General features: G+C 47.9%; 1 protein-coding gene across 1 annotated transcript in view; it reads left to right on the top strand.

Annotated features, from left to right (window-relative positions):
- Positions 1–27,910, top strand: part of NCAPH (non-SMC condensin I complex subunit H) — a gene marked incomplete in the record, with an annotated part of 295,343 nt that overhangs the window by 117,267 nt on the left and 150,166 nt on the right. Inside the window, 1 exon segment of the mRNA XM_030202485.1 lies at positions 22,956–23,104. Coding sequence (XP_030058345.1) covers positions 22,956–23,104 — 149 coding nt within the window.

Raw genomic sequence — 27,910 nt, 5'->3', positions numbered from 1 at the left:
GCAGAGTGCGGCAAAGCTGTGGACCGGGTAGTTGCTCTTTTGAGCTCCCTGGGATGGATCATCAACTGGGAGAAGAGCCAGCTGCGCCCGACTCAGTCCCTGGAGTACCTGGGAGTTCGATTCGACACCCAAGTGGGCAGAGTGTTCCTGCCAGACAATCGGATTGTCAAACTTCAGGCTCAGGTGGACCAGTTCCTAGTAGCCTCTCCCCTTCGGGCTTGGGACTATGTGCAGCTGTTGGGCTCTATGACGGCCACGATGGAAGTTGTGCCCTGGGCCAGGGCTCATATGAGACCACTTCAACACTCTTTGCTGCAGCGCTGGACTCCGATGTCGGAGGATTATGCTGTGCGCCTTCCCTTGGACCCAGCAGTGCGCAAGGCGCTGAGCTGGTGGATGCAGACAGACAAGTTGTCTGCGGGAATGCCTCTGGTGACCCCAGAGTGGATTGTCGTCACGACGGACGCCTCGTTGTCGGGCTGGGGAGCCCACTGCTTGGGAAGGACAGCGCAGGGGTTCTGGTCTCCTGCAGAGGCAAAGTGGTCTATCAACCTCCTGGAACTCAGAGCCATTCGGTTGGCGCTTTTGGAGTTCATCCCGGTACTGGTGTTGAAGCCTGTACGGGTCCTGTCGGACAATGCCACGGCTGTGGCCTATGTCAACCGCCAGGGAGGTACCAAGAGCGCCCCTCTAGCCAAGGAGGCTATGAATCTTTGCCAGTGGGCGGAAGCGAACCTGGAGCAGCTTTCAGCGGCCCACATTGCCGGAGTCATGAATGTCAAGGCGGACTTCCTCAGTCGCCATACCTTGGAGCCCGGAGAGTGGCAGCTATCTGCTCAGGCGTTCTTGGACATCACGAAGCGCTGGGGCCAGCCGAGCCTAGATCTGATGGCGTCATCGGCCAATTGCCAAGTGCCGCGCTTTTTCAGCAGAGGACGGGACCCTCGATCCCTGGGAGTAGATGCTCTTCTCCAACAGTGGCCGACACAAGAGCTTCTCTATGTGTTCCCGCCCTGGCCCATGTTGGGCAGGGTGCTAGACCGGGTGGCAAAGCATCCCGGCAGGGTAATCCTGGTGGGTCCGGATTGGCCCAGGCGTCCCTGGTATGCGGACTTGATCAGGCTCTCAGTCAACGATCCTCTGCGGCTGCCAGTGGAGCAGGGCCTGTTACATCAGGGTCCCGTGGTGATGGAGGATCCCTCCCCCTTTGGTCTTACGGCCTGGCTATTGAGCGGCAGCGTCTGAGGAAGAAGGGCTTCTCAGACAAGGTCATCGCCACTATGCTGAGAGCGAGGAAGCGCTCTACTTCTACTGCTTACGCCAGGGTTTGGCGTATCTTTGCAGCATGGTGTGAATCAGGCTCACTTTCTCCCTTCACTGCTCCAATTTCTTCAGTGTTGGCGTTCCTGCAAGAAGGTCTGGAGAAAGGCCTGTCGCTCAGTTCCCTTAAAGTCCAGGTAGCGGCTCTGGCTTGCTTCAGGGGCCGCCTGAAGGGTGCTTCCCTGGCTTCGCAGCCAGATGTGGTGCGCTTTCTCAAGGGAGTTAATCACCTGCGCCCTCCTCTGCACTCAGTGGTGCCTGCGTGGAATCTCAACCTGGTACTAAGAGCATTGCAGAAGCCGCCTTTTGAACCCTTGTTGAGGGCATCTCTGAAAGACCTGACGTTGAAAGCAGTCTTTTTGGTGGCTATCACTTCAGCCAGAAGAGTTTCCGAGCTCCAGGCGCTCTCATGTCGAGAGCCTTTTCTGCAGTTCACTGAGGCAGGAGTGACTATTCGCACAGTGCCTTCCTTCCTGCCCAAGATTGTTTCTCGCTTCCATGTGAATCAGCAGCTCTGTCTCCCTTCCTTTCGTAGGGAGGACTACCCAGAGGAGTACTCTGCTCTTAAATATCTGGATGTGAGACGAGTCATCATCAGATACTTGGAAGTGACCAATGATTTCCGGAAATCGGATCATCTGTTTGTCCTGTTTGCAGGTCCTCGTAAGGGTCTGCAGGCTGCTAAGCCTACAGTGGCAAGATGGGTCAAGGAAGCCATTGCAGCGGCTTATGTGGCCGCGGGGAAGGTGCCGCCTATCCAGCTGAAGGCTCACTCCACGAGAGCTCAGGCGGCCTCGATGGCAGAGGCCGGATCCGTCTCCTTGGAAGAGATATGCAAGGCGGCAACTTGGGCTTCGGCTCATACATTCTCCAAGCATTACCGTTTGACTGTGGCTGCACGGGCGGAGGCCCGGTTTGGAGCTTCAGTGTTGAGGTCAGGGATTTCAATGTCCCGCCCTGGGTGAGTACTGCTTCGGTACATCCCACCAGTCTATGGATTGATCAGCTTGATGATATGGAAGGTAAAATTATGTATAATCATACCTGATAATTTTCTTTCCATTAATCATAGCTGATCAATCCATAGCCCCTCCCAGATATCTGTACTGTTTTTATTCTGGTTGCATTTCAGGTTCAAGTTTAGTCTTCAGTTACTTCAGAAAGACTTCGTGTTCAAGTTTTTTTCACTTGGATTCTTCAAGAGTTAAGACGAGTTTGTGTTACAGTGAGCTGCTGCATTCCTCTCCCCTCCGTTTTACGGGGCTGGATTGAGACTTAAAATTCTGCCGGCACTCCCTCCCGCTTCGTGCGGCTGTAGGGCAGCTTTGTACCCCTCCCGCTTCGGCGGTGTTAGGGTCAGTCAGCTCCTCCCGCGGTTGCGGTTGCAGGATAAGCCAGATCCCCCCGCATCGGCGGGTGTGGTGTCCCTCCCCCGCTCCGCGGGGATGAGCTGGACGGATTCCCCTCCCCCACTTGTGTGGGGATGAGCTGGGTTATTTCCCCTCCCCCGTTTCGGCGGTGGTGAGCTGGGCAGAGTGTCCCTTCGTGGGTGTAATTCTCTAAGTGCTGAGTCCTGCGGATGGAGCTTTGATATCGACATACTGAGGAGTTTCCGGCAGCACATGACCACATATAGGGAGGCAAAAGTTTGCTCTCTATCTCCACCTGCTGGTAGATGGACACAACCCACCAGTCTATGGATTGATCAGCTATGATTAATGGAAAGAAAATTATCAGGTATGATTATACATAATTTTACCATACTTGGTACAAAATATATGTGAACATACCTTATACAACAGAGACAAAATTAATGTTATGCTATCGCGAAACGGAGGATTTTCATGCCTATGATTTGTATTACTGTTTTTGTGACGTGTGCTTCTCTTTCTTGGCCAGCAAGTGGTGTCTGTCCTCTGCTTTAAAGCTTTTCCAGAGGTATCTGTTTCCCTCAGGGCTTAAGTTGAAAGGGAAAGTAACCTGCACTGCTATTGGCTAAGTACCCCTCAGTGCTAATGCTCTAGGCTCTGATTGGCCCTGAAGTTCAAAATCCAGCCAGAATGTGTTGGATTCCCCTAGTCTTAGAGAGGGAGTGTGGCGAGTAAAGATCTCTGCACCGAGACCCTCAAAACCTGTGAGCAGTTATTTTCCTGAACTCGGATATAAAAGAATGGGGCTTGATATACTGCCTCTCTGTGACTTCTGCAACTACATTCAGTCCCCTGGACTCCTTGTGCCTCAATACCCCTTTAAATAGTGAGGCAGGAAATATATATATTTTCTCATATCTATATAAATAATTCTCACCTCCAGCGTTCACTGAAACACTGAATCTACTGTTCCTAGGGTAGGCTGTCAGGACCACTCACCCTCCTAGGCTGTCACCACCACTTACCCTCACTCCTACACACGCCCTCAGCCACGCCTCTTCCGGACATAATTCACAACCCCAACATTCTAATGAAGCAACATTTTCCATCTCCAACTTCCGTCATGGTGTAGATCGCAGTTGCAGTACTGTCTGCCCCACCCTCGCGTCAAACGTCATGTCGAGGGCGGAGCCACGGAGGACCAATCAAACAGCAACAACAGTGCTAGGCAACCGAACGACAGGACCGATACATTACACGCATTAACGTGAGAGAGAGGCAGGCAGGTATCCTGAATGTAGGAGGGAGGGAGCCACCAGCCAGCCTGAACGTCACAGGGAAGGAGGGAGCTAGCCTCAATGTTACAGTTTGCCGCTTTGCCTTATTGCACTGTGTTTTTCATTTTATCTCCGTTCCTTGCCTGCGGCTAGCAGCTGATTTTCCACTGGGTGCACTACTAATAGGAGTTTTGTTTATGCTGAGACACTAACAGTGCTTCTCTGCTGGAGGCAGGAGAAGGTGACAGATCCTTACAACTCCTCCTATATGTATGTAATCCTTCTGCAGTCTACAAGGCTCCTTTTCAACTCCTGCTCTAATGTGAATGGCTGACACCTGCTGTGCAGCAACTAAGCAGCATGTTTTCAGTGGAAATTTCATTGCCTTTCCCACTGGGTGCATTTAGCTGGTGAGGCACAGAGTGCATAGTATAAGAACCTTTCCAAACTCTTCTCATCTTCAATTTGTGGTGTGCTTCTACCTAATTCTCTGTGACCACAATCACTGGGTGCCTGGAGGGGAGGGGGGCAGAGGACAATCACTGGGTGCCTGGAGAGGGGGGCAGGGGAGAGAACCCTGCAACTCTAAAGGAGAATTGGTGTGTGCCTGCAGGGGGGAGGGGGCAGGGATGGAAGAGAATCGTTTCATGGCTACGGGGGGGGGGGGGGGGGACACTGCAGAATCGCTGGGTGGCAGAAGGGGGGGGGGCAGGGGACAGATGACAATCGCTGCGTGGCTGTAGAGCGAGGGCACGGGACAGACAAGAACCTTGCTAGCGCCCGTTTCATTTCTTTCAGAAATGGGCCTATTTTCCTAGTAGTACCATAAAAGACTGGTTGGGCACATTTTTCAAAAATAAAAAAAAGTTGCACCAGTCTGTTAGCACTTGCATGGGGATTTAGTTTTTCAAAAAAAGTAAAAACAAAGACAGAGAGAGCAACCCGATGAATGAGGTGCTACACCACTAAGTCACAGAAGTTTTACTGGGCGTTTTTTATAGTGGGAATATCTGAGGGTGCTCTGAAAGCAATCATATAAGTTCTAGAAGTTTGAGAAGAATAATACCACTTGTTGGTGATTATTTCCTGGTTATAGTAAATGATCAGTTTTGATATAATTACCAGAGACATAAGGATACATAGCTTTTGTACGACTCAATACCCCTTTAAGCATCTATTGCATTGTTAATTTCCACAGTTCACTATTTTTATAGTACAACATCCCCTTCTCCCTATGAGGCTCCTCCCTCCTTCTGTTAGTCGGTCAGCCACCTTCAAACAGCATAGAGGCTGCCCCCACTCTTTGATCGAGTCCAACAATTATTAATATAAAGAAAACTTTTCAATTTAAATGCAACACAAACAGTTATCATTTCTGTATACACACAGTCACAGCTCTCATCCCTTGGTCACCCAGTTTCCCAGCTCGCAAGCCTCAAGGAGCTGCTGATCAGTGCAGCTCCGTAGAAGAAAACTCAGAACTAATGTCCATGTCACTATCGGTACTCATGTGTGCCCCAGTTCCTCAGGTTCCGTTTGCAAAAGTTGACTTGCGTACACATTTGCCTCCGTTTCCGACGTAATTAGTCTGATTGTCCCCTTGTATGTAATTTTTAAGGTAGCTGGATATTGTAGCGAGAAATGAATCTTTTTTTCAAAAAGCTGCGAGCACACCGGAGCAAAAGCCCGTCTCCGGGCCGATATACCTGCAGAGTAGTCTTGAAAACAGAGAATTTTTTTGTTTTCAAAAGTCAAGTTTTAGGTCCTGTGCTTGCTGGAAATTCAGTCGACTTGGTCAGCCATTGTTCTATAAACTGTTCTAGATGATTACTGCCAACCTCTTCAGGCACTTCTACCAGACGGATATTATTCCGTCTGGATCGGTTCTCCAGATCCTCAAGTTTAGCCTCCATGGCTACCAGCTTCTCGTGTAAGTCTTTCTGAGCCTCATCCACTCTCTCCACTTTGTCCTCCACCTCGCTGGTCCGATTTTGAAATGCCACACGTTCTTTGGTCAAATCTTCCAATTTGATATTTAGTTGTTCCAACTTATTGTCCAGTTTATGGTCTATTGGGGCCAATCTGTGCTCGAAAAGATCTTCCATCACCGCCGTCATTTCTGATGTGATTTCGGCTATCCACGCCGAGAACACCGACGGGCTCGTCTCAGGAGGGGACGTCGCCATTTTGTGCTCCATCGCCTTTACCCTCAATTTGTCTTTTTGAGCCAATTTCACTGCCATTTGTTGCGCCGTTTGTTTTTCAGGTCACCTAGAGTGGGCAGCACACCTTTATCGCACCAGCGATCAAGTTTGAGGAGTCCGATTCTATTGCGGAATCTATTTGTAGTAGCTAGGCTGCGGAGAGAAGCTCAGTCCCATCCTCTCTCCTTCATAGCGTCACGTGATCTCCCTGCAACTACATTCAAAGGTACTACTCGGGTAGTAAGAAAATATCTAATTAGTTTAACTGTTGATACCAGTTTTTTTTATCTGTTTGCTGTTTACACCTTTTTTCACCATTCACTGTACCACTTTTCTGATAATAAACCTGTGAGTTTATTAGCTCTGTTGTCCTGGACTAAGAATCTTGGTGGGTTGTGTTCTTCGTCTGTGGGTGTTTTCTAGGAGCTGTGGGATCCTTGGGATTTTGACCCCAGTATCCTTAGAAACCACCGGGGAAATGACTTGCGTGTGGGAGGCTCGCCCAGAGGCAAGAGAAACCCAGGGCGGTGGCATGGAGGGTATGCCAGTGTAGAGCACATGCAAAGGTGTAGGCGAGCCTGAGCAGTACTAGGATAGACCCTTTAAGTGGCTGCAGGGTTAACCCCAGGTGGATGCTAGGAGTTTCGTGACACATGCATAAATGCAATATTTAAACGTGACTGTGTCATAAAACACGCTAGGACCCTGAAAAATCAGCAGTATAGAGAATTCTTATTTGTGAACAGGTGGACTAAGACAGAAGCGCTAAACTTGAAATATTCAGAATATGTGAATAGAACTTGGCAAAAGGATCATTGTAAGTGAAAATAACCATGTGAAGTGAAGATATAGAATAATATTTAAATAACAAACGTGCAGTAGAACGGGAAGAGAAAATAAATGTATTCCAACCTCAGGACGCTGAAAGACTCCAAAATTGCCATGAGTGCCTAAGAAAAATATAAGGAACAAAGTATACTAGTTTTCCAACAAAAGTGGACTGAAATAATCTATATAGCGGATCTCCACAACTAGTGTACATATATGTAAGCTAAAAATAGGTAACTTGATATTACTTAGTCTATTGCCTAACTTTCACGTAGTTTGGTTTCCATCATTCCACCTCATGGAAGTTAGGCTCGCAGAGGTTTTTTATCCATCATACATCTGCTACAATAGTGCTGTTGCTAAATGTCAAGTTAAGTTTGCCCCATCACTGCTCCCCTGAGGGCATTTGTCTTAGTTTTACCAATATTCAGGTTTTATCTACCCTAAAATATGGATCATAAGCATAAATCATATCTAATGGTGTTTGCACTAACATACAAATTCTTAGTCAAGTAATATTCTGTAGCCAGATTTGGCTTTGATACACTGGTGTGTATGTGTGTGTACAGAGTCAGTGCCAGTTTTTAGCTAGGTCTATGACTCTGGTATTGCCTATAAAGCCACTCCTTGCTTTAAGTGGGAGAATGTGTGAGCACAGCCAATAGTCCATTTGATTGCTTACTACTACAGTGGCATAGTTCAACTTGTGCAGGGTTTTTCCAGTCCATGCTGTCATGGTGCTGATTATCAGGAGACTCAAAACTGCAGGCTTGGAGGAAGGCCTTCATCTTTCACAGAAGAGTGATAACCTGTGGGCAGAAACATAAACAGCAGTATCTGACAAATCACCAAATAAGTATCCACTTCTCCCACAGCAATGATTTCTCCCCATTCTTTTTGCTTCTCAGGAGTGTACACTGTCACCTTTCCTCCCTCAATATCTTTTTCTATGCCAGAAACTCACTGCAACTGTATACAAGATTTTCAGTGTAAAACAGATCTGTCCTACCTCAGTGTAAATACTTGCGTTTCCCCTGTCACTTGGCATACCCACCCTAAAGTGTCCTGTATCAACCTTCTAATGTGGTGTGCATCTGTTTGTCCATGTTTTCCTAAATAAATAAATCTAAATAAATACCAGAAAGGTGTATGCACTGGTGTTCTATAAAACTGTTCCTAGAGGTATGGTCCCTTCCTGCTCCTGGTCCAGTGTAGTTTCTTTGGCAACATAGCACAACCAGTCAGTACTTTTCAAGAGAGGTGGTCAGCCATAACCAGGCATTACCTCTATCTCCAGAGCCTTGACTTCAGACTCTGAGGACAGTAAACCCATGTGACTCCCACAAGCGGGTGACTGTTCAGATCTGGTACCACCGGCCTTTCAGAGTACAAGAGGGTGTATTCTCATATATGCTCTTTATCGTCATTCTGTTTATGCATTCAATCAGTCCTGAAGCCATGGGATGGTGGGCAATATGGGAGATCCAGATGCCTTCAAGTTCAGCAGCCCACTATTGCCCGGTCTGCGTAATGAAGTGACTTCAATTGTCAGAGTGAAATTTCTCTTGGCACCCCCCATATATCATGATTGTTAGGAATTCTCAGGTATTTTATTTTATTTATTGCATTTGTATCCCACATTATCCCACCTCTTTGCAGGCTAAATGTGGCTTACAATTCATCATGGATATTGGAAGTAGAAAAGAATATATATTTGGTTTATGGAGGGTTAGGGTTACATGGTGGTGAAGTACATGGTTGTGTTACAGCAAAAGACGTTATAAGACATTCCTATATATATTAAAGATTGTACAGTTACATATGTTGATCTACTACTACTACTACTTAACATTTCTAAAGCGCTACTAGGGTTACGCAGCGCTGTACAATTTAACATAGAAGGACAATCCCTGCTCAAAGAGCTTACAATCTAAAGGTAGTGCTCTTCTGGTCACAAATGGCCACTGGAACCATTGCAGTGACCCCTGAATTGGTATCCTCAGTTGTTAAGACATATTGCTCTTTGTTGTCTTGTGGCAGAGGTCCAATATGATCTATCAGCCTGTTTTCATTTGCTTGTATGCTTTGCTTAATGTGGCCATATGGTTTAGGAATCATTGGCCACATCTTCACTGTGAAACAGGGATTATGTTCTTGCACGGCTGGATTGGCCTGTTTTGTTGAGAGGTATGTCTCTCTAAATGGCCCATTGCTGAGTTGTTTTTTTTTTTTTTTTTTGGGGGGGGGGGGGGGTTCTGTCTCCCACCTGCCCATCTTTTTCATACGCCCACTTGGCCTGTGCATGCAGTTCTTCTTCATCCGCTAGAGATGTAGTCACGTGATGTACTTTGCTGTTCTGCTTGGTGACTAGCCCAGGCTGGGGAGGTGATCAGTGGGGTGTGGGCATCCACATGTTCTATGGCAATGGATCCCTGAGTTGCCAAATAGAATTCCACAGTTTTTGCCCACTCCAAGAATGTTAATCATGAATTTTCCACCTCTTGGCTTTCTAGCCTGAGACCCCTTGTTCCAGGCCTTTGGTGTAGATGATTGTCTTCTCTTCCAGTACTGTGTGCTGGATGATCATCACCATAGCCTGCAATTTAGCATACTGGTTAGACTCACCAGTGCCTTGCAGGCAAAGATCAGTTTTCTCTGCTGGTTGAAAAGCTGCAGCTGACAAATGGAGGAAGTGACCTCACCGCATAAGGTACCAGTGTGAAAGATCTGCTCCAGGTGCTTACCCTCATAAATAAGCATATATTTGCATTCTCCGAGGACAAGCAGGCTGCTTGTTCTCACTGATGGGTGACGTGTACGGCAGCCCCTCCAATCGGAACACTTTCCTAGCAAAGGCCTTTGCTAGTCCTCGCGCGCCGATGCGCATGCGCGGCCGTCTTCCCGCCCGAACCGGTTCGTGTTCGTCAGTCTTCTTTTGTCCGCGCTCGGTACGGTCGTGTTACGCCGTTCGCGCCCCTTAAGTTGACCTCGCGCGTCTTTTTTGGACTTTTCGCTAGTAAAAAAAAAAAGGAAAAAGGATTTTGGAAGAAGGCCTTTTCGGTCTTTTTCCCATTCCTGTATTTCCAGTTTTTGTCCCGTTAAGTTTCTTTTCGTTTTCGGGGTAGGCCCTTTTGAGGCCTCGGGTCGAATTTTTTTCTTCCCCTCTTTTTGGTGCCTTACCGCAATTACGAGTTTTGATTTCGCCGGCGTGATTTTTCCGCCCATGTCATCGAAGTCTCCCAGCGGCTTCAAGAAGTGCACCCAGTGCGCCCGGGTAATCTCGCTCACTGACAGGTACGCGTCGTGTCTTCAGTGTCTGGGGGCTGGGCACCGCCCGCAGGCCTGCAGTCTTTGCACCCTTTTACAGAAAAGGACTCAGGTAGCGAGATTAGCCCAGTGGAACGTTTTGTTCTCGGGCTCTTCGTCGGCATAGGCACCGGGAGTATCGAGTGCGTCGACGTCGACAGCGTCAAGACCTCCGTCCTCGGCCGCAACTGCATCGAGTGCATCAAGGCATCGACCCTTTGCATCGGGGCCGAGACATCGGAAGGCTGCGTCGGCGTCGGTGGTACCGGGACCTCCACTTCTGCTGATGTCGTCGGATGGTGGTGCTTCGACTGGAGTGCAGGTGAGGGCTGGCCATTCCCCTGCTGGTGGCGGTGAGCCTTCGGGTGGGTCTCCCCCTACCCTGAGGGCTCCTGTGGTACAGCCCCCCCGAGACCGACCTTCTTCGGCCTCAGCCCCGAGGAAGCGACGGCTGGATTCTACGTCCTCGTCGGTACCGGGAAGCTCCGGCTACATGCTTCGTTTGAAAAAGTCAAAGAAGCATCGACACCGGTCTCCTTCCCGTATCGGTACTGAGAGCTCTGGGTCGCCAAGGGAGTCGGCACCCAGTAGGCATCGGCACCGAGAGGACCGCTCACCCTCTGTTCAGGAGGTGTCGATGCGCTCCACTTTGGACAGCCCGGAACAGCCTCCACGCCTGGAACAGACTCTGACATCGACACCTGCATCGACTTCCATGTCTTTCTCCACAGCCGCTCTGCACGAGAGTCTCCGGGCCGTTCTCCCAGAGATCCTGGGAGAGCTGTTGCGCCCTTCCCCTCCGGTACCGGGGGTGCTTGCTCCACCGGTACCGTCGAGTGAGGCGCCGGCTGGCCCTTTGCCCGGGGTGAGGTCTCCGACATCGGTGCCACTTGCGGTACCGACTGCCGTCGCCTCCCAGGAAGGCTCCCCGTCGGCGGAGGGAGCGGCGCGGGCGAGGGAGTCTACCTCTCGACGCCCACACCGTGGACGTGGTTCCACGGAGTCGAGCCGGGCACGGCTTCAGACACAGGTCCGTGAACTTGTGTCTGATACCGATGGTGAGGCCTCATGGGAGGAGGAGGAGGAGGACATCGGATGTTTCTCTGACGAGGAGTCTGATGGCCTTCCTTCGGATCCCACTCCCTCCCCTGAAAGGCAGCTTTCTCCTCCCGAGAGCCTGTCTTTCGCGGCCTTTGTCCGGGAGATGTCTACGGCTATCCCCTTCCCGGTGGTTGTGGAGGACGAGCCCAGGGCTGAAATGTTTGAGCTCCTGGACTATCCCTCTCCACCTAAGGAAGCGTCCACAGTACCCATGCATCATGTCTTAAAAAAGACGTTGCTGGCGAACTGGACCAAGCCATTAAGTAATCCCCACATTCCCAAGAAGATCTAGTCCCAGTACCGGATCCATGGGGACGCAGAGCTGATGCGCACTCAGTTGCCTCACGACTCTGGAGTTGTGGATTTGGCCCTAAAGAAGGCTAAGAGTTCTAGGGAGCATGCTTCGGCGCCCCCGGGCAAGGACTCTAGAACCTTAGACTCCTTTGGGAGGAAGGCCTACCATTCTTCTATGCTCGTGGCCAAAATCCAGTCTTACCAGCTCTACACGAGCATACACATGCGGAACAATGTGCGGCAGTTGGCGGGCTTGGTGGACAAGCTCCCCCCTGAGCAAGCCAAGCCATTTCAGGAGGTGGTCAGGCAGCTGAAGGCGTGCAGAAAATTCCTGGCCAGAGGGGTGTATGACACCTTTGATGTTGCGTCCAGGGCCGCTGCTCAAGGTGTGGTGATGCGGAGACTCTCATGGCTGCGTGCCTCCGACCTGGAGAATAGGATCCAGCAGTGGATTGCGGACTCGCCTTGCCGTGCGGATAATATTTTTGGAGAGAAAGTCGAACAGGTGGTAGAGCAGCTCCACCAGCGGGATACCGCTTTCGACAAGTTCTCCCGCCGGCAGCCTTCAGCTTCTACCTCTACAGGTAGACTATTTTTTTGGGGAAGGAAGACTGTTCCCTACTCTTCTGGTAAGCGTAGGTACAATCCTCCTCGACAGCCTGCGGCCCAGGCTAAGCCCCAGCGCGCTCGCTCTCGTCAGCAGCGTGCGCCTCAGCAAGGCCCCTCGGCTCCCCAGCAAAAGCAAGGGACGAGCTTTTGACTGGCTCCAGCAGAGCATAGCCGACATCCAAGTGTCAGTGCCGGGCGACCTGCCGGTCGGAGGGAGGTTGAAAGTTTTTCATCAAAGGTGGCCTCTCATAACATCCGATCAGTGGGTTCTCCAAATAGTCCTGCAATTTGGCCTCAAAACCTCCAAATTGTCCACCGGGAGCTCAGTCTTACAGCTTCCAACACAAGCAGGTACTTGCAGAGGAACTCTCCGCCCTTCTCAGCGCCAATGCGGTCGAGCCCGTGCCATCCGGGCAGGAAGGGCTGGGATTCTATTCCAGGTACTTCCTTGTGGAAAAGGAAACGGGGAGATGCGTCCCATCCTAGACCTAAGGGCCCTGAACAAATATCTGGTCAAAGAAAAGTTCAGGATGCTTTCCCTGGGCACCCTTCTCCCCTTGATTCAGGAAAACGATTGGCTATGCTCTCTGGACTTGAAGGACGCCTACACACACATCCCGATACTGCCAGCTCACAGACAGTATCTGCAATTTCAGCTGGGCACACGTCACTTCCAGTACTGTGTGCTACCCTTTGGGCTCGCCTCTGCGCCCAGAGTGTTCCCGAAGTGCTTGGCTGTAGTAGTGGCGGCACTTCGCAGGCTTGGGGGTACACGTGTTCCCATATCTCGACGATTGGCTGGTGAAGAACACATCCGAGGCAGGAGCTCTACAGTACATGCAGATGACTATTCGACTCCTGGAGCTACTGGGGTTTGTGATAAATTATCCAAAGTCCCATCTTCTCCCAGTGCAGAAACTCGAATTCATAGGAGCTCTGCTGGATTCTCGGACGGCTCGTGCCTATCTCCCAGAGGCGAGAGCCAACAACTTGTTGTCCCTCGTCTCGCGGGTGCGAGCGTCCCAGCAGATCACAGCTCGGCAGATGTTGAGATTGCTGGGCCACATGGCCTCCACAGTTCATGTGACTCCCATGGCCCGCCTTCACATGAGATCTGCTCAATGGACCCTAGCTTCCCAGTGGTTTCAGGCTGCTGGGGACCTAGAAGACGTGATCCACCTGTCCACGAGTTTTCTCAAATCCCTGTATTGGTGGACGATTTGGTCCAATTTGACTCTGGGACGTCCTTTCCAAATTCCTCAGCCACAAAATGTGCTGACTACGGATGCGTCTCTCCTGGGGTGGGGAGCTCATGTCAATGGGCTTCACACCCAGGGAAGCTGTTACCTCCAGGAACGCGATCTGCAGATCAATCTCCTGGAGTTACGAGCGGTCTGGAACGCTCTGAAGGCTTTCAGAGATCGGCTGTCCCACCAAATTATCCAAATTCAGACAGACAACCAGGTTGCCATGTATTACATCAACAAGCAGGGGGGCACCGGATCTCGCCCCCTGTGTCAGGAAGCCGTCAGCATGTGGCTCTGGGCTTGCCGTCACGGCATGGTGCACCAAACCACATATCTGGCAGGCGTAAACAACAGTCTGGCCGACAGGTTGAGCAGGATTATGCAACCTCACAAGTGGTCGCTCAATTCCAGGGTAGTGCAACAGATCTTCCAGGTGTGGGGCACCCCCTTGGTAGATCTCTTCGCATCTCGAGCCAACCACAAAGTCCCTCAGTTTCTGTTCCAGGCTTCAGGCCCACGGCAGACCGGCATCGGATGCCTTCCTCCTGGACTGGGGGGAGGGTCTGCTGTATGCTTATCCTCCCATACCTCTGGTGGGGAAGACTTTGTTGAAACTCAAGCAAGACCGAGGCACCATGATTCTGATTGCTCCTTTTTGGCCGCGTCAGATCTGGTTCCCTCTTCTTCTGGAGTTGTCCTCCGAAGAACCGTGGAGATTGGAGTGTTTTCCGACCCTCATCTCACAGGACGAAGGGGCGCTTCTGCATCCCAACCTCCGGTCTCTGGCTGTCACTTCCTAGATGTTGAGAGCGTAGACTTTTAGGCATATTTTCAAAGCACTTAGCCTTCCAAAGTTCCATAGAAACCTATGGAACTTTGGAAGGCTAAGTGCTTTGAAAATATGCCTCTTTGCCTCTTTGGGTCTGTCAGAGGGTGTCTCCCGCATCTTGCTTGCTTCCAGGAAAGATTCCACTAAGAAGAGTTACTTCTTTCTATGGAGGAGGTTTGCCGTCTGGTGTGACAGCAAGGCCCTAGATCCTCGCTCTTGTCCTACACAGACCCTGCTTGAATACCTTCTGCACTTGTCTGAGGCTGGTCTCAAGACCAACTCTGTAAGGGTTCACCTTAGTGCAATCAGTGCATACCATTACCGTGTGGAAGGTAAGCCGATCTCAGGACAGCCTTTAGTTGTTCGTTTCATGAGAGGTTTGCTTTTGTCAAAGCCCCCTGTCAAGCCTCCTACAGTGTCATGGGATCTCAATGTCGTTCTCACCCAGCTGATGAAACCTCCTTTTGAGCCACTGAATTCCTGCCATCTGAAGTACTTGACCTGGAAGGTCATTTCATGTGGCAGTTACTTCAGCTCGTAGAGTCAGTGAGCTTCAGGCCCTGGTAGCCCAGGCCCCTTACACCAAATTTCATCATAACAGAGTAGTCCTCCGCACTCACCCTAAGTTCTTGCCAAAGGTTGTGTCGGAGTTCCATCTGAACCAGTCAATTGTCTTGCCAACATTCTTTCCCCGTCCTCATTCCTGCCCTGCTGAACGTCAGCTGCACACATTGGACTGCAAAAGAGCATTGGCCTTCTATCTGGAGCGGACACAGCCCAACAGATAGTCCGCCCAATTGTTTGTTTCTTTTGATCCCAACAGGAGAGGAGTGGCTGTGGGGAAACGCACCATATCCAATTGGCTAGCAGATTGCATTTCCTTCACTTATGCCCAGGCTGGGCTGGCTCTTGAGGGTCATGTCACGGCTCATAATGTTAGAGCCATGGCAGCGTCAGTAGCCCACTTGAAGTCAGCCACTATTGAAGAGATTTGCAAAGCTGCGACGTGGTCATCTGTCCACACATTCACATCTCATTACTGCGTGCAGCAGGATACCCGACGCGACAGTCGGTTCGGGCAATCAGTGCTTCAGAATCTGTTCGGGGTTTAGAATCCAACTCCACCCCCCCTAGGCCCATGTTTATTCTGTTCCAGGCTGCACTCTCAGTTAGTTGGATAAATTGTTAGGTCAATCTCAGTTATGTCCTCGCCGTTGCGAGGCCCAATTGACCATGGTTGTTGTTTTGAGTGAGCTGGGGGCTAGGGATACCCCATCAGTGAGAACAAGCAGCCTGCTTGTCCTCGGAGAAAGCGAATGCTACATACCTGTAGAAGGTATTCTCCGAGGACAGCAGGCTGATTGTTCTCACAAACCCGCCCGCCTCCCCTTTGGAGTTGTGTCTTCCCTTGCCTTTGTTTTGCTACATATGGGACTGACGAACACGAGCCGGTTCGGGTGGGAAGACGGCTGCGCATGCGCGGTGCGCATCGGCGTGCAAGGACTAGCAAAGGCCTTTGCTAGGAAAGTGTTCCGATTGGAGGGGCTGCCGTGGACGTCACCCATCAGTGAGAACAATCAGCCTGCTGTCCTCGGAGAATACCTTCTACAGGTATGTAGCATTCGCTGATTTGACAGCATGTAAGCTGATTATCTAGAGCGTGATAATCCTGAGATGGCATATTGCTAGAGGTGGAATGAGTAAAGCAAACGGTGCCATAGATTTATCCAGACACTTTTGGGGTTGGAAGAAACTTTAATGCAGCTGGATAGAGCACACAGGGCCTTGGGAGTGCTCTAGGGCTCTTCAGATTGAAAAAGAGACTGCTGAGAGGAGATATTATTGTGGTGTAGAACGGGCAAAAGTGAATCAAATTTTTTTCACTCTTTTTCTAAAAGTATAATGACTAGGGGACACTCAAGTTACATGGAAATACTTTAAAACAAATAGGAGGAAATATTTTTTTCACTCAATGAATAGTTGAACTCTGGAGCTTGTTGCCAGAGGATGTGGCATCAGCAGTTAGTGTATCAGGGTTTAAAAAAGGTTTGGACAAGTTCCTGGAGAAAAGTCCATAGTCTGCTATTGAAATAGACATGGGGATGCCACTGGTTGCCCTGAGATTGGTAGCATGGAATGTTGCTACTATTTGGGTTTCTGCCAGGTACTTGTGACCTGGATTGGCCACTGTTGGAACAGGATACTGGGCTAGATGGACCATTGGTCTGACCCAGTATAGCTTTTCTTATGTTCTTATGAGATACTGTTTTGCATGACATCTCACAATCTGCTTAACAAGACAGACTTTATGCATGTTTATCAAGACCATATGTCCCACAATATGTTTGCACTGTTCTCCCTGAGAGAATGTTAACGCTCAGCATATCCCCCAGCATGTCACAAATACTGTAGCTGTAAATGGTGGGGATGGGCCCACTGCCACTTTCCCTTCTTAAACACTTTGCTTGGATACTGGCATCCCCATACCCATTTACAAAAACAGTTTCTCCCTTCAGTTTCATTTCACTGCCATGCAAAAGGATCTCTTCTGTTTCTGTATCAATTAAATGAAGCATTTGTGAATTTCCCTGTGACCAATAATTTGTGAGTGGGACGTATGGGTGTAGATCTCCTGTCCCCACTGTTGGGCATTGAAAGAGGAGATCTGCCAGTTTGTCATTGTGTAGGGGAAGGGGCCTGCCATTGTCCTAAATCAGGATATGTCCTGCTTTGTGTCTGGTTACCCTCTGCCTAGGGGAGTGGTAGGCTTCGTTTCCCCCTCCTTTTCTTGTCTTTCTGCAGTCTTGCATTTTTCCTTCCATAACTTGAACAACACAGCGGTCGGCTGCTTGTCAGTTAATTCAGCACCTGCTTTTCAGTAAGCCAGTGAACGTTGCCTTCTGGTTATGTATGTTACCTCCCCCTTCGTCAGCCTGTTCTCACTAACAGTACATGTTTTGTCTAAGCTGTGAGGGGACCCCCCATGTCCTCCAGTTCCCCGAATAACAATGTGATATCTAAAACTGTGTTCCCTGTGTCCTGCCAGTATACTTAGGAGTGTGCCTTTCAAGTGTGCAGGCACTTGCTTAATTATTTGGGCCTGCATCCCTGCTGTAAAGGGCTCCATGTCAGGGCCCTGAAAGGGGTGGCATTGTAAACAGCTTACATCCAAATTTCTTTTAATTGCTGGATCCCCTCAGTCACTGTTTTCCATGCTGTATTATCTTCCTCAATATCCCTAGGATCTGCCCAAGCATGCTGCACTGCCCCTGTTATCCATTCAACCAGAGACTGTGCTCTGTGTGTTTGTAGCCCTTTCAGTTTCTGTCTCAAGGTGGGATGTGAGGCTAGAGACCCCAGATGCTGCATCTCTGCTGTGGTAATATGTACGGAGTCTGCTCCCTCATCCCACAATCTTACTAACCACTTCAGAATTCCTTCTCCAGATTTCTGCCTAAATTGCTTGTTTATATCTAACATTTTTGCCTACATGAAGTCCTTTATTGTGAGTGATTTGCCCATCCTTCCACTTGGCCCTTTGATTTACGTTACGTTACAGGTCGCTCAGCATGTGCCATGACCTCATCACTGCTGTCTACCTGCATTTTCTCCTCACTAATGTATGCGGCTCTGATCAATTTATACACTATATGTGTTCCACTGAGATAAGTGCTTTCATTTTTGCATTACCAGTAACTGCTGGGCTGTGAATGCTAGAAGATAGCACAGATTCTGTGCTATCTTCAGATTTTACTACAAAACAATTATTTGATGACATTTTGATGAGAGAAACATTTTTTTGGTTAGGTTTTTGCCAATGATGAAGATCGCTGTGATCATGTCAGTTCTTTAAATCTGTATGATTTTGAGTTCTTTGAGGCTTTTCCTTCCTATTTATAAACATTGAGACATAGTCATTGTTCTCATATTGTGGATTAGTTTATGCTGGTTTATTCTTATGAATTTCAAATTCCACACCCACATTTTTGTTGCTAACATATCCCTGTCCCTTTTTCTCCACACCTCCATCATCTTCCTGTCCCATCTCTCTTCCCTCCTCCTGCTGCCACTCCCCCCTCCCCGGCATGGTCAATCACCTCTCTTTCTCTCTCTCTATGGTCCAACATTGCTTCCTCTCCTTCCTGCTGTTATTCCTTTCCCCTACCCTATCCCACATGAGCCAGCATCTCTCCCTCCATCCCATTGTTCAACACCTGCCTCTTCCTTCCCTGGGTCCAACATCATTCTCTTTCTTCCCAACCACCCTCCTATCTAGCATCTCTACCTCCCTCCATACCACTCCCAACAACTTTCCCTTTCTTCCTTCCACCACATTGTCTGCCACCTCTCTCTTCCTTCCCTATGTACTGGGCCCATCATTTCTTCTCTAGCACTCCCACTCCCAGTATGGCATGTCTCCCTATTTCTCAAACCCCTCCTCTGTTCTACTTTAAGATATCTCCATGGGATCCCCACAGACCACCATCTCTTCCCCATCTCACCACCCTGATCCGAGGTCTCCCTCTCTTCCCCTCATCTTCCCTGTCCAGCTTACATCCTGTTTTTGTTAATGGGGGATCATCTGCGCAGCACCGATTCTGATACGCTATCTGTGACTGCACTGGTGCTGTTCCGCTGCTGCATTCCACTGAAACAGGAAGTTGTGTCAGAAGGGGATGGAACGCTGCAGAGAAACAGCACTGGGGCAGTCACAGGCAGTATATCAGAATTGCTGATGATCCCCTGTCAACAAAAACATGTTGGGCAGGGAAGGGAGGGAGACCTGGAATCAGGGTGATAGAAGGGGACGAGATGGGGGACTGGCCCCTGGGGCCCAGTTTGTGCCCCCCCCCCCCCCCCAATACCAGCCCTGCCAAGACTTATTTTCTAGGTTGTCTGCTTTCTGTTAACTGCCTTGGTTTAGTCTGAATGTGGGACTTGTTTTTGCACCATCTGAAGCTTGCAGTGAGATTGTAAATCTCTGATCCATGACATCTAATATATCCAGTATGAGCTGCAGCTGCTTTCCGATTGTGTTTTCCATTGCTGCTCGGACCTGGTGGTACTTTTTGCAGTCCATTCAGATGCCGTGCTCAGAGATGGGCAATGTTTGGTCTGCCTTTTTAGATTCTTCTGTATGACTCTCTTCCTCAGCGACCCTCCAGACCGATCAAGACGCGTGGGTTATGTACTCCTACCAGCAGAGGGAGACTGAGAAAACACTAAGCTTTGGATAGTTTATATATAACCTGTGCAGAACCCCAATTAGCCAGTATTTTCTCAGTCTCAGCAGAGGTAGAGGTACAGCCTGTGCAGTCTTCCCTAGTCTGGTGAGTTAGTTTTAAGAATAAGAAAAAGGGAATTTTTAATTTAGAATTTTTCTGTTATTGCAGAACCCTGTGCGTGGTTTAAAAAATAAAAAAGTGCTTCGGGGGTTTGGGTCCGGTGGGGCCCAGTATTCCCCTAGGGGTGTTACACCTGCTAGTCGGGTCCCTCCCCCTGTGCTGTTCTCTCCGGTAGTGGCAGCTTTGTGCCTCGGCTCCTGTCTCAGCACTGGAGTCTTGAGTGCCTTGCAATCAGCAGCTGCCAGGCTTTCTGTGTTTACTTAAAAAAAAAAAAATAATTAAGTCGGAACGAATGAGGAGTTCAGTTTCACTTTTCCTATTCGGAAGAGCAGTGCCATTATTTTCAGTGGGAGGGAGGTTGGCATCTTTTCTCGGCAAAGCAGTCCAGAGTGCTCTGTGACAACGCCACGGCCGTAGCTTATGTCAACCGGCAAGGGGGCACAAAGAGCCAGGTGGTCGCAGAGGAGGCGGCGCAGTTGTTTCGCTGGGCAGAACTTCATCTTCAGGCTCTTTTGGCAGGACATATAGCCGGGGTGGACAACGTGGATGCAGATTATCTGAGCAGACATACTCTAGATCCTGGAGAATGGGCTCTGCATCGGTCGGTTTTCAATCGCATTGTGTCAGAATGGGGTCTTCCAGTGATGGATCTCATGGCAACGGCAGCCAATGCGCAAGTCCAACAGTTTTTCAGTCGCAGAAGATACCCTCGGGCGGAGGGACTCAACACTCTTCTTCTGCCCTGGCCCCAGAGGTTGCTGTATGTTTTTCCACCGTGGCCTCTAGTCGGTCGAGTAGTCCAGCCCATCGGACATCACTCGGGTCTGGTGATTTTGATAGCTCCGAATTGGCCGCGTCGTCCGTGGTACGGAGATCTGGTGCGTTTAGCGGAAGCGGAGCCGATTCATTTGACAGAGATAGTATTATTGTGTCAAGGCCCGATCGTAATGCCAGACCCATCTCCGTTCTCGCTTATGGCTTGGCTCTTGAGAGGCACAAGTTGAGGAAGAAAGGGTTTTCTTCTAGAGTTATCGCTACGATGTTAAACTCCCGCAAATAATCCACTTCTCTGGCGTACATTTGAGTCTGGAGGCTTTTTGAGCACTGGTGTCAAGATCGGGATTTTATCCCCTTTCATACTTCTATTGCGGAGGTATTAGATTTTTTGCAGGATAGTTTGGACAGGGGTTTGGCCTTGTCTACTTTGAAGGTGCAGGTGGCGGCCTTGTCCTGTTTCTGCGGAAAGGTTCAGGGGAAGTCCTTACCTTCTGCACCTGATGTGGTCTGTTGTTTGAAGGGCGTTAAATTGATTTGTTCTCCTCGTCGTCGGTTAGTTCCTCCATGGGATTTGAATCTTGTTTTGGATGCTTTGGTCCAGCCTCCATTTGAACCTTTGGTTTCGGTTACTTGCAAGGATCTTTCCTTAAAGGCGGTGTTTTTGGTGGCCATTACGTCAGCACAGAGGGTTTCGGAGCTTCATGCTTTGTCTTTTAGGGCACCTTTCTTGTCTTTTTCCAAGGAAAAGGTTTCTCTGCGTCCAGTGCCATCCTTTTTGCCCAAAGTGTTTTCCGATTTTCATGTGAATCAGATCCTTTCTTTGCCAGTTTTAGGGAATTTGGCAGGAGATTCAGAGCAGCGTTGTCTTGCAAAGCTAGATGTTCGGCGGGTTTTACGTTGTTATCTATCAAGCACTCAGGAGTTCAGAGCCTCAGATCGTTTGTTCTTCATGGTGGTCCTAGGAAGGGGGCAGCCGCTTTCAAGGCAACTATAGCCCAGTGGTTGAAGGAGGTGATTGCATCTGCTTATTTATTGAAGGGTCGTGAGGTACCTCAGGTTTTTTCAGCTCACTCCACTAGGGGAGTGGCGGCCTCCTGGGCGGAAAATAGTATGATTCCTCCGCTGGATATTTGTCGGGCGGCAGTTTGGTCTTCTTTACATTCATTTGTGAAGCATTATAGGATTGATGTTCATGCAAAGGAAGAGGCAAATTTTGGTGCAGCAGTTTTGACCTCTGGCCTTCGCAGGTACCGCCCATAGATATTTACTGCTTTGGTACGTCCCACGCGTCTTGACCGGTCTGGAGGGTCGCTGAGGAAAGTGAAATTAGATCTTACCTGCTAATATTCTTTCCTCTAGACCCTCCAGACCGGTCAAGAGCACACCCTGTATATAGTTTAGGCCAGGAGGTGTTCTTTGAGTCTTGTTGGATATTTTTCGGCAGCTGATGATTGTTGTTTAAATAGTTTGACTCTACTTGCCAGGTCCTGATGCTGGTATGAGTCTGATACAGGTGTGGCTCTGCTTGTGGCCTGCCTGTGGAAGCACAAATTTTTGTGGTCTGGAGTCACGTACAGGGTTCTGTAAGGTTGTTTGTTTTCTTTTCTCTGCTTTGTTATTGTTATACTGGCTAGTTCGGGTTCTGCACAGGTTATATATACACTATCCAAAGCTCAGTGTTTTCTCAGTCTCCCTCTGCTGGTAGGAGTACATAACCCACATGTCTTGACCGGTCTGGAGGGTCTAGAGGAAAGAAAATTAGCAGGTAAGATCTAATTTCACCTTCTTTGTCTTTTATGGGTAGCTTAGTTGACTTGGTGGGATACGGGTTCCTCGAATCCTATGCCAGACTGGTCAGCCACTTGATACCCCTCTTCATGTACAGAACGGAGAAAATTGCAAGTAAAGTAGCTAAATGGAGCAGGGTGTCAGGAGCTCAGAGATCAGAGTCCCCTCAACTACATGGTTCAGTTAACCCCCAACGGTCATTAACATCCCTCTCAAATGGGCACCCATTGATAGCTGAGGAAGTCTTTATTCTGTTGGGATAACATTAATAACACAGGTGGAGGAATTTGGGAGATGGAGACATTTTGTTCATTTGGTCTGTTCTACTACCCAAAGCAGTTTCTGTGGAGGAGTAGCCTAGTGGTTAGTACAGTGGACTTTGATCCTGGGGAACTGAGTTTGATTCCCACTGCAGCTCTTTGTGACTCTGGACAAGTCACTTAATCCTCCATTGCCCCTGGTACAAAATAAGTACCTGAATATATGTAAACTGCTTTGAATGTAGTTGCAAAAAAAAAAACCTCAGAAAGGCAGTATATCAAGTCCCTTTCCCTTTCCCCTTTTGGAGTTAAGAGGATATTGTCACATAAATGGTTGCTATTGATATCCTGTCCTTAGGATAGTTGACAGATGTTAGACCTCTTCTTTCTGGTTTTTCAGTCAGCAAGTAATCCCCATTGGTGATGGAGATATTGGGACCATGTGCCTCCATTTGTCTGCAAAGCCTTGGGAATATTCTTACTTCAGTCCCCGTACCATGTCTATGTGGGCAGGCCCCGAACACTGGCGTTTTCGACCCCACCAGAAAAGTAGGTATATAAGTATGTTGCCCATATGACTGAGTTGATTCTCTTTCTTGTATGTTTGTGTATAAATGAAAAGGGAGGAGGGGAGTATTGAAAAATCTTGAGCCATAGCCATATATTTTAAGAGGCAGGAAATTATTTTGCCCCACTTTTCTTTTTCTTTGTCCTTTTTCTCTAGCTTATTTTCCTTTCCCTTTCCAGCCACATTCCCTATTTCCCAATTTGCAGCCTTCTCTCTTTCCTCCCAATTCCCATCCCTTCTCTCCTTATATGCAGCTTGTGGCAGGAGAAAGCCTCAGGCTGTGGCATTGCTACCAAGGCTGGCATCAGTTCTTTTTGCCTGAAGCAGCAGTAACTTCTCGACTAGGCCAAATGCAGAGGCATTTCTTGCCCGGGCTGGTGCTAAGCACCAATTGTTAGATACTTATCTAAAATGTACCATCTTATTGTCATTATATATATATATATATATATATATATATATATATATATATATGCATGTTTCTTTATTAGCTAGGTAGACTTGAGAAAGCCATTGCTTATCCCTGGAAATGAGCTCTCAGCAATAGATGTACTTTCTGAGAACTGCCAGGTACTTGGGACATGCACTGGCCACTATTGGAGACTAAGTGGGCCTTGGTGTGACTCAGCATGGCTTGTTTTATGTTAAGTATCACACATTTCTGCAGCTCTGTGGTTCCCAAAAGTGCCCTAAAATGGCCAGGAAAGCAAGAAATTATGCTTTGGTTCCTGTGGGACAAAGCTGAAATACAGATCCTCCAGGGTATCATTTTCAGAAATGCTCTCCATTCCATACGCAGGACCCAAGAGCCAGGCCTCGCTCCAAAGTTTCAATGCATGGTTGAGATGATAGTGGACGCATGAGGAATTTAGATTTGTTAATAATTGGGCAACATTCTGGAAAAGGGGGAGCCTATTCCAAAAGGATGGACTCCATCTTAACCGGGTTGGAATCGGGCAGCTGGCATCAACATTAAAAAAAAAAAAAAAAGAGCGAGCAGCTTTTAAATTAGAATGGTGGGGGGGTGGGGGAAAGCAGACAGTCGCTCAGGAGCATATGTTTCAGAGTGGGGTGTCCTTGAAGGATACCATTAAAATAGGACATTTAGGGAATCTGAGTAGAGAGGTTTCAACAATGGTGAAACAAAACCAGGATTGTTTTAAGGAGAGGAGAGGAAAGGAAGCAAATTGACACCGTCAACTTCTAAGTAACATGTAGATGCAGACAAAAACCACAATTTGAAGTGTCCTGTATACAAATGCTAGAAGCCTAAAAAGTAAAATGGGAGAGATGGTATATAGCACAAAATGAAGAGGTAGATATGATAGGAATCTCTAAGATCTAGTGGAAGGAGGACAATCAATGGTACACTGTTATAAGGGTACAAATTATATTGTAATGATAGTGGGTCAGATAGGAGGGAGGTTGCGTTGAGTCAAAGTAAACATTCTGTATGAAATAGCAGCACAGAATCCATATGGATAGAAATTCCATGTGTGAAGGGAATGAGTATACTGGTGGGGCTATACTATCATCTGCCAGGACAGGACAAACTGACAGATGAAGAAATGTTAACATAAATTAGAAAAGCTTACAAATTGGGCAATAGTGTATTAATGGGTGACTTCAATTACCCAAAATGTAGGGAATCTGTAGCACTCAATATCACCCAATAGTAATTAATTCTACATCAATTTATTCTGTATCTGGAGAATGGAATTATATTATTCACTGAAAAAATAGTGGAGAAAAAGACCTCAGTGTGAATCAGAGACACCCCAATTTGAAAGATATACCTTCATTTGCAAAGCGGCCGCCATTTTGTGAAAAGCCAGGAGAGACAGGCGGTGGTGAATTGAAATTGCTGTCTTGGATGTGTCCCGTTAAAATTGTTATTTTTCCCATGAAGCAGACAAATGATGGTGAAACAGGGAACCCCTGTTGGGATTTAAAAGAAATTATCGGGACTCTTATCGTATTTCACTGAAGGATTGGTAGGTTCATTGAAAACTGCATTCAAGATAAGTGTATAACTTTAAAATATTTCAGTTATAGTCTCTTCTCATTTCTGAATCGTGGAGAGGCATTTTATATACATAAAAGTGGAGTTTTTTTTAGACATGATTAAAAAGAGCCTTCTTTGCAAATGAAGGTGTGTATCTTTCAAATTGGGGTGTCTCTGATTCACACTGAGGTCTTTTTCTCCACTATTTTTTCAGTGAATAATATAATTAAATTCTCCAGATACAGAATAAATTGATGTAGAATTAATTAATATTGGGTGACTTAAATTACCCCAATATTGACTGGATAAATGTCACATCAGGGAGTGCTAGGGAGGTAAAAGTCCTAGATGTAATAAATGAGTGCTTCTTAGAGCATCTGCAGAAAGCAAGCAGCAACAGCAACGGGATCTCCTTAGTCTACTTCCCACCGCAGAACATGTGATGCATAGATGTACACACATGCACAGGCTTAACATCTCTCTCCTCCCTCGCCTGCCCACCCAGGCCTGGCCCAGCCCAGCAGTAGAGACTAGAGTTACACAGGGACTGAAATTTCACCCATCCTTGCCCATCCCCAATGGAATGTAACCTATACCCACCTGTACTCACTAAGATCCATTCCATCCTCACAGTTTCCTCCATCCTAACCCCAAACAGTTTTCTATGTTTTTTGGGATAGTATTTACTGTTCAACCAGTGAGTGTTCCAAGCCTCTGTCTTGTGTTCCTGCTGCCTCTCTGTGCATTCCAAGCCTCATTTTGACACTCCAACTGCCTCTCAGTGCATTCAAGCTTCATTCTGATGCTCCAATTTTCTTTTTTTTTTTTTAATGAAATTTTTTATTGATGATTCAACACAGTTTACAATAACACAATATGTCATAGTCCCATCCATTAAATCTTATAATATGAGTATTAACTTTTGACAATCAACTCCCCCGTCAATATTTTTTTTTAACAGTGATTTATCCCCCCTCTCTTTTCACTCATTTCTCCATGACCTTCCCAGCCCTTTCTCCATTTCACTAATTCAGGATGTCATTCAAGTGTATCCATTCGTCTGCTGTCTGGGTAAATTTCTCCCGGCGTCGATCAGTCAGTTTTTCCAGTGATACCACCACTCTGAATTTCAGTATCCAGCTATGTATGGATGGGCCGGCTTTCTGCTTCCAATTCAGGGCTATGGTAGTTTTTGCTGCCGCCAGGCCCATCCGTTTAACTCTACTTTGCCACCTTTTCCCTTTTCTATTACCCCAACCTAGTAAACACCGCTTAGGGTCGCAGGGGAACAGTACACCCAGTGCCTTAGTAAGCGCACTACTTCACCCCAGAATCCTTGTAGCACTGAACATTCCCACCATATATGATAGTATGTGCCCGTTGCTTTCCCGCACCTCCAGCATATGTCAGAAGCATCCGGGTACATAGCTTTTAACCTGTCTGGGGTATAATACCATCGGCTTAATATCTTAATATCTCTCCCCTTCCAATGAATTTTCGTTTATCAACTTCTCTTTTGTTATGTAATGTTTAACCTGAAGATAAGCAAAGTGGTCTGTCTCGGGTAAGTCATATTCTATCTTGATCTCCTCAAAATTCTTAATACCCCCCTCGCCCAAGATTTCCCGAAATCGGATCAACCCTTTCTGGGACCATGCCTTGAATACCTTTCCTTCTCCCCCCCCCCCCCCCCCCCCCCCCCCCCCCCCCCCCCCCCGCTGGGAACCCAGGCTCCTGGGTAATCCAGGCATATGTTGACCCCTTCTGGGATTTCCTGAGTTTCCTTTTTATGCGTCCCCAAAGCTCCAATAAGTGCGATACAAAGGGATTTAATGTCATGTTTTTGTATGTGGATTCCGGGATTGAGGCCCATAGTAGTCCGTCTAATTTTCCTTCCTGTACAAAAATCTGTTCTAATCTAGTCACTGGGGAAAAATCCACCTTACTCCATACTCCAGTCTGCTTTAGTTGTGCTGCCCAATAATACCAAAGCACATTGGGCATGCCTCTCCCCCCTTGTTCGACCGCCCCCCACATAATCTTCCTGGATAATCTCGCCAGACGCCCCTCCCACACAAACCCCCCCAATTCAGACTGTATTTTAAGTATCTCCCTTTTGGGAACTGGTATTGGGAGTGTCTGGAATAGGAACAGCAGCCTAGATAGTATATTCATTTTGATGGCAGCTATCCTACCCCACCAGGACAGCCATCCTTTCTTCCTTCTACTGATATCCCTTCGTATAGCTTTCAGTAATGGCACATAATTCATTTGGTATAAATTCTCTAACTCCCCAGGAATCCAAATCCCCAGATAATGAAATTTTGTACTTGCAATCTTAAAAGGAAACCTCTCCCCCACCTGCCGAATCTCCGTGGCCGTTACCCCCATTAATTCTGATTTGTCTAGATTTATTTTAAACCCCGATAGTACCCCAAACCCACTTAATTCCTTTATAATTATAGGTAATATTGTTAGAGGTGACACTACATAAAACAAAATATCATCGGCAAATAATGCTACTTTATGTTCTCTTCCTCCCATCCTAACTCCTTTAATGTCTCCTAGTGATCGGATTCTTTGCGCCAATGGTTCTATTGAGATGGCAAATAGTGGGGGCGAGAGTGGACAGCCCTGTCTTGTTCCTCTTTGAATGTTCAATTGTGTTGACCAGCTCACGTTCACTTTAATCCTTGCCACAGGCGAATTATACAAACCTTTCACCCTACTGATAAATGCTGGACCCATCCCCATAACTTCGCACAGATATTCCCACTCCACT

The sequence above is a fragment of the Microcaecilia unicolor genome, chromosome 4 (genome assembly GCF_901765095.1).
Source record: "Microcaecilia unicolor chromosome 4, aMicUni1.1, whole genome shotgun sequence".
NCBI lineage: Eukaryota > Metazoa > Chordata > Amphibia > Gymnophiona > Siphonopidae > Microcaecilia > Microcaecilia unicolor.
Note: the sequence above shows the minus strand (reverse complement) of the source record. Positions and strands in the feature narration are given on the sequence as shown.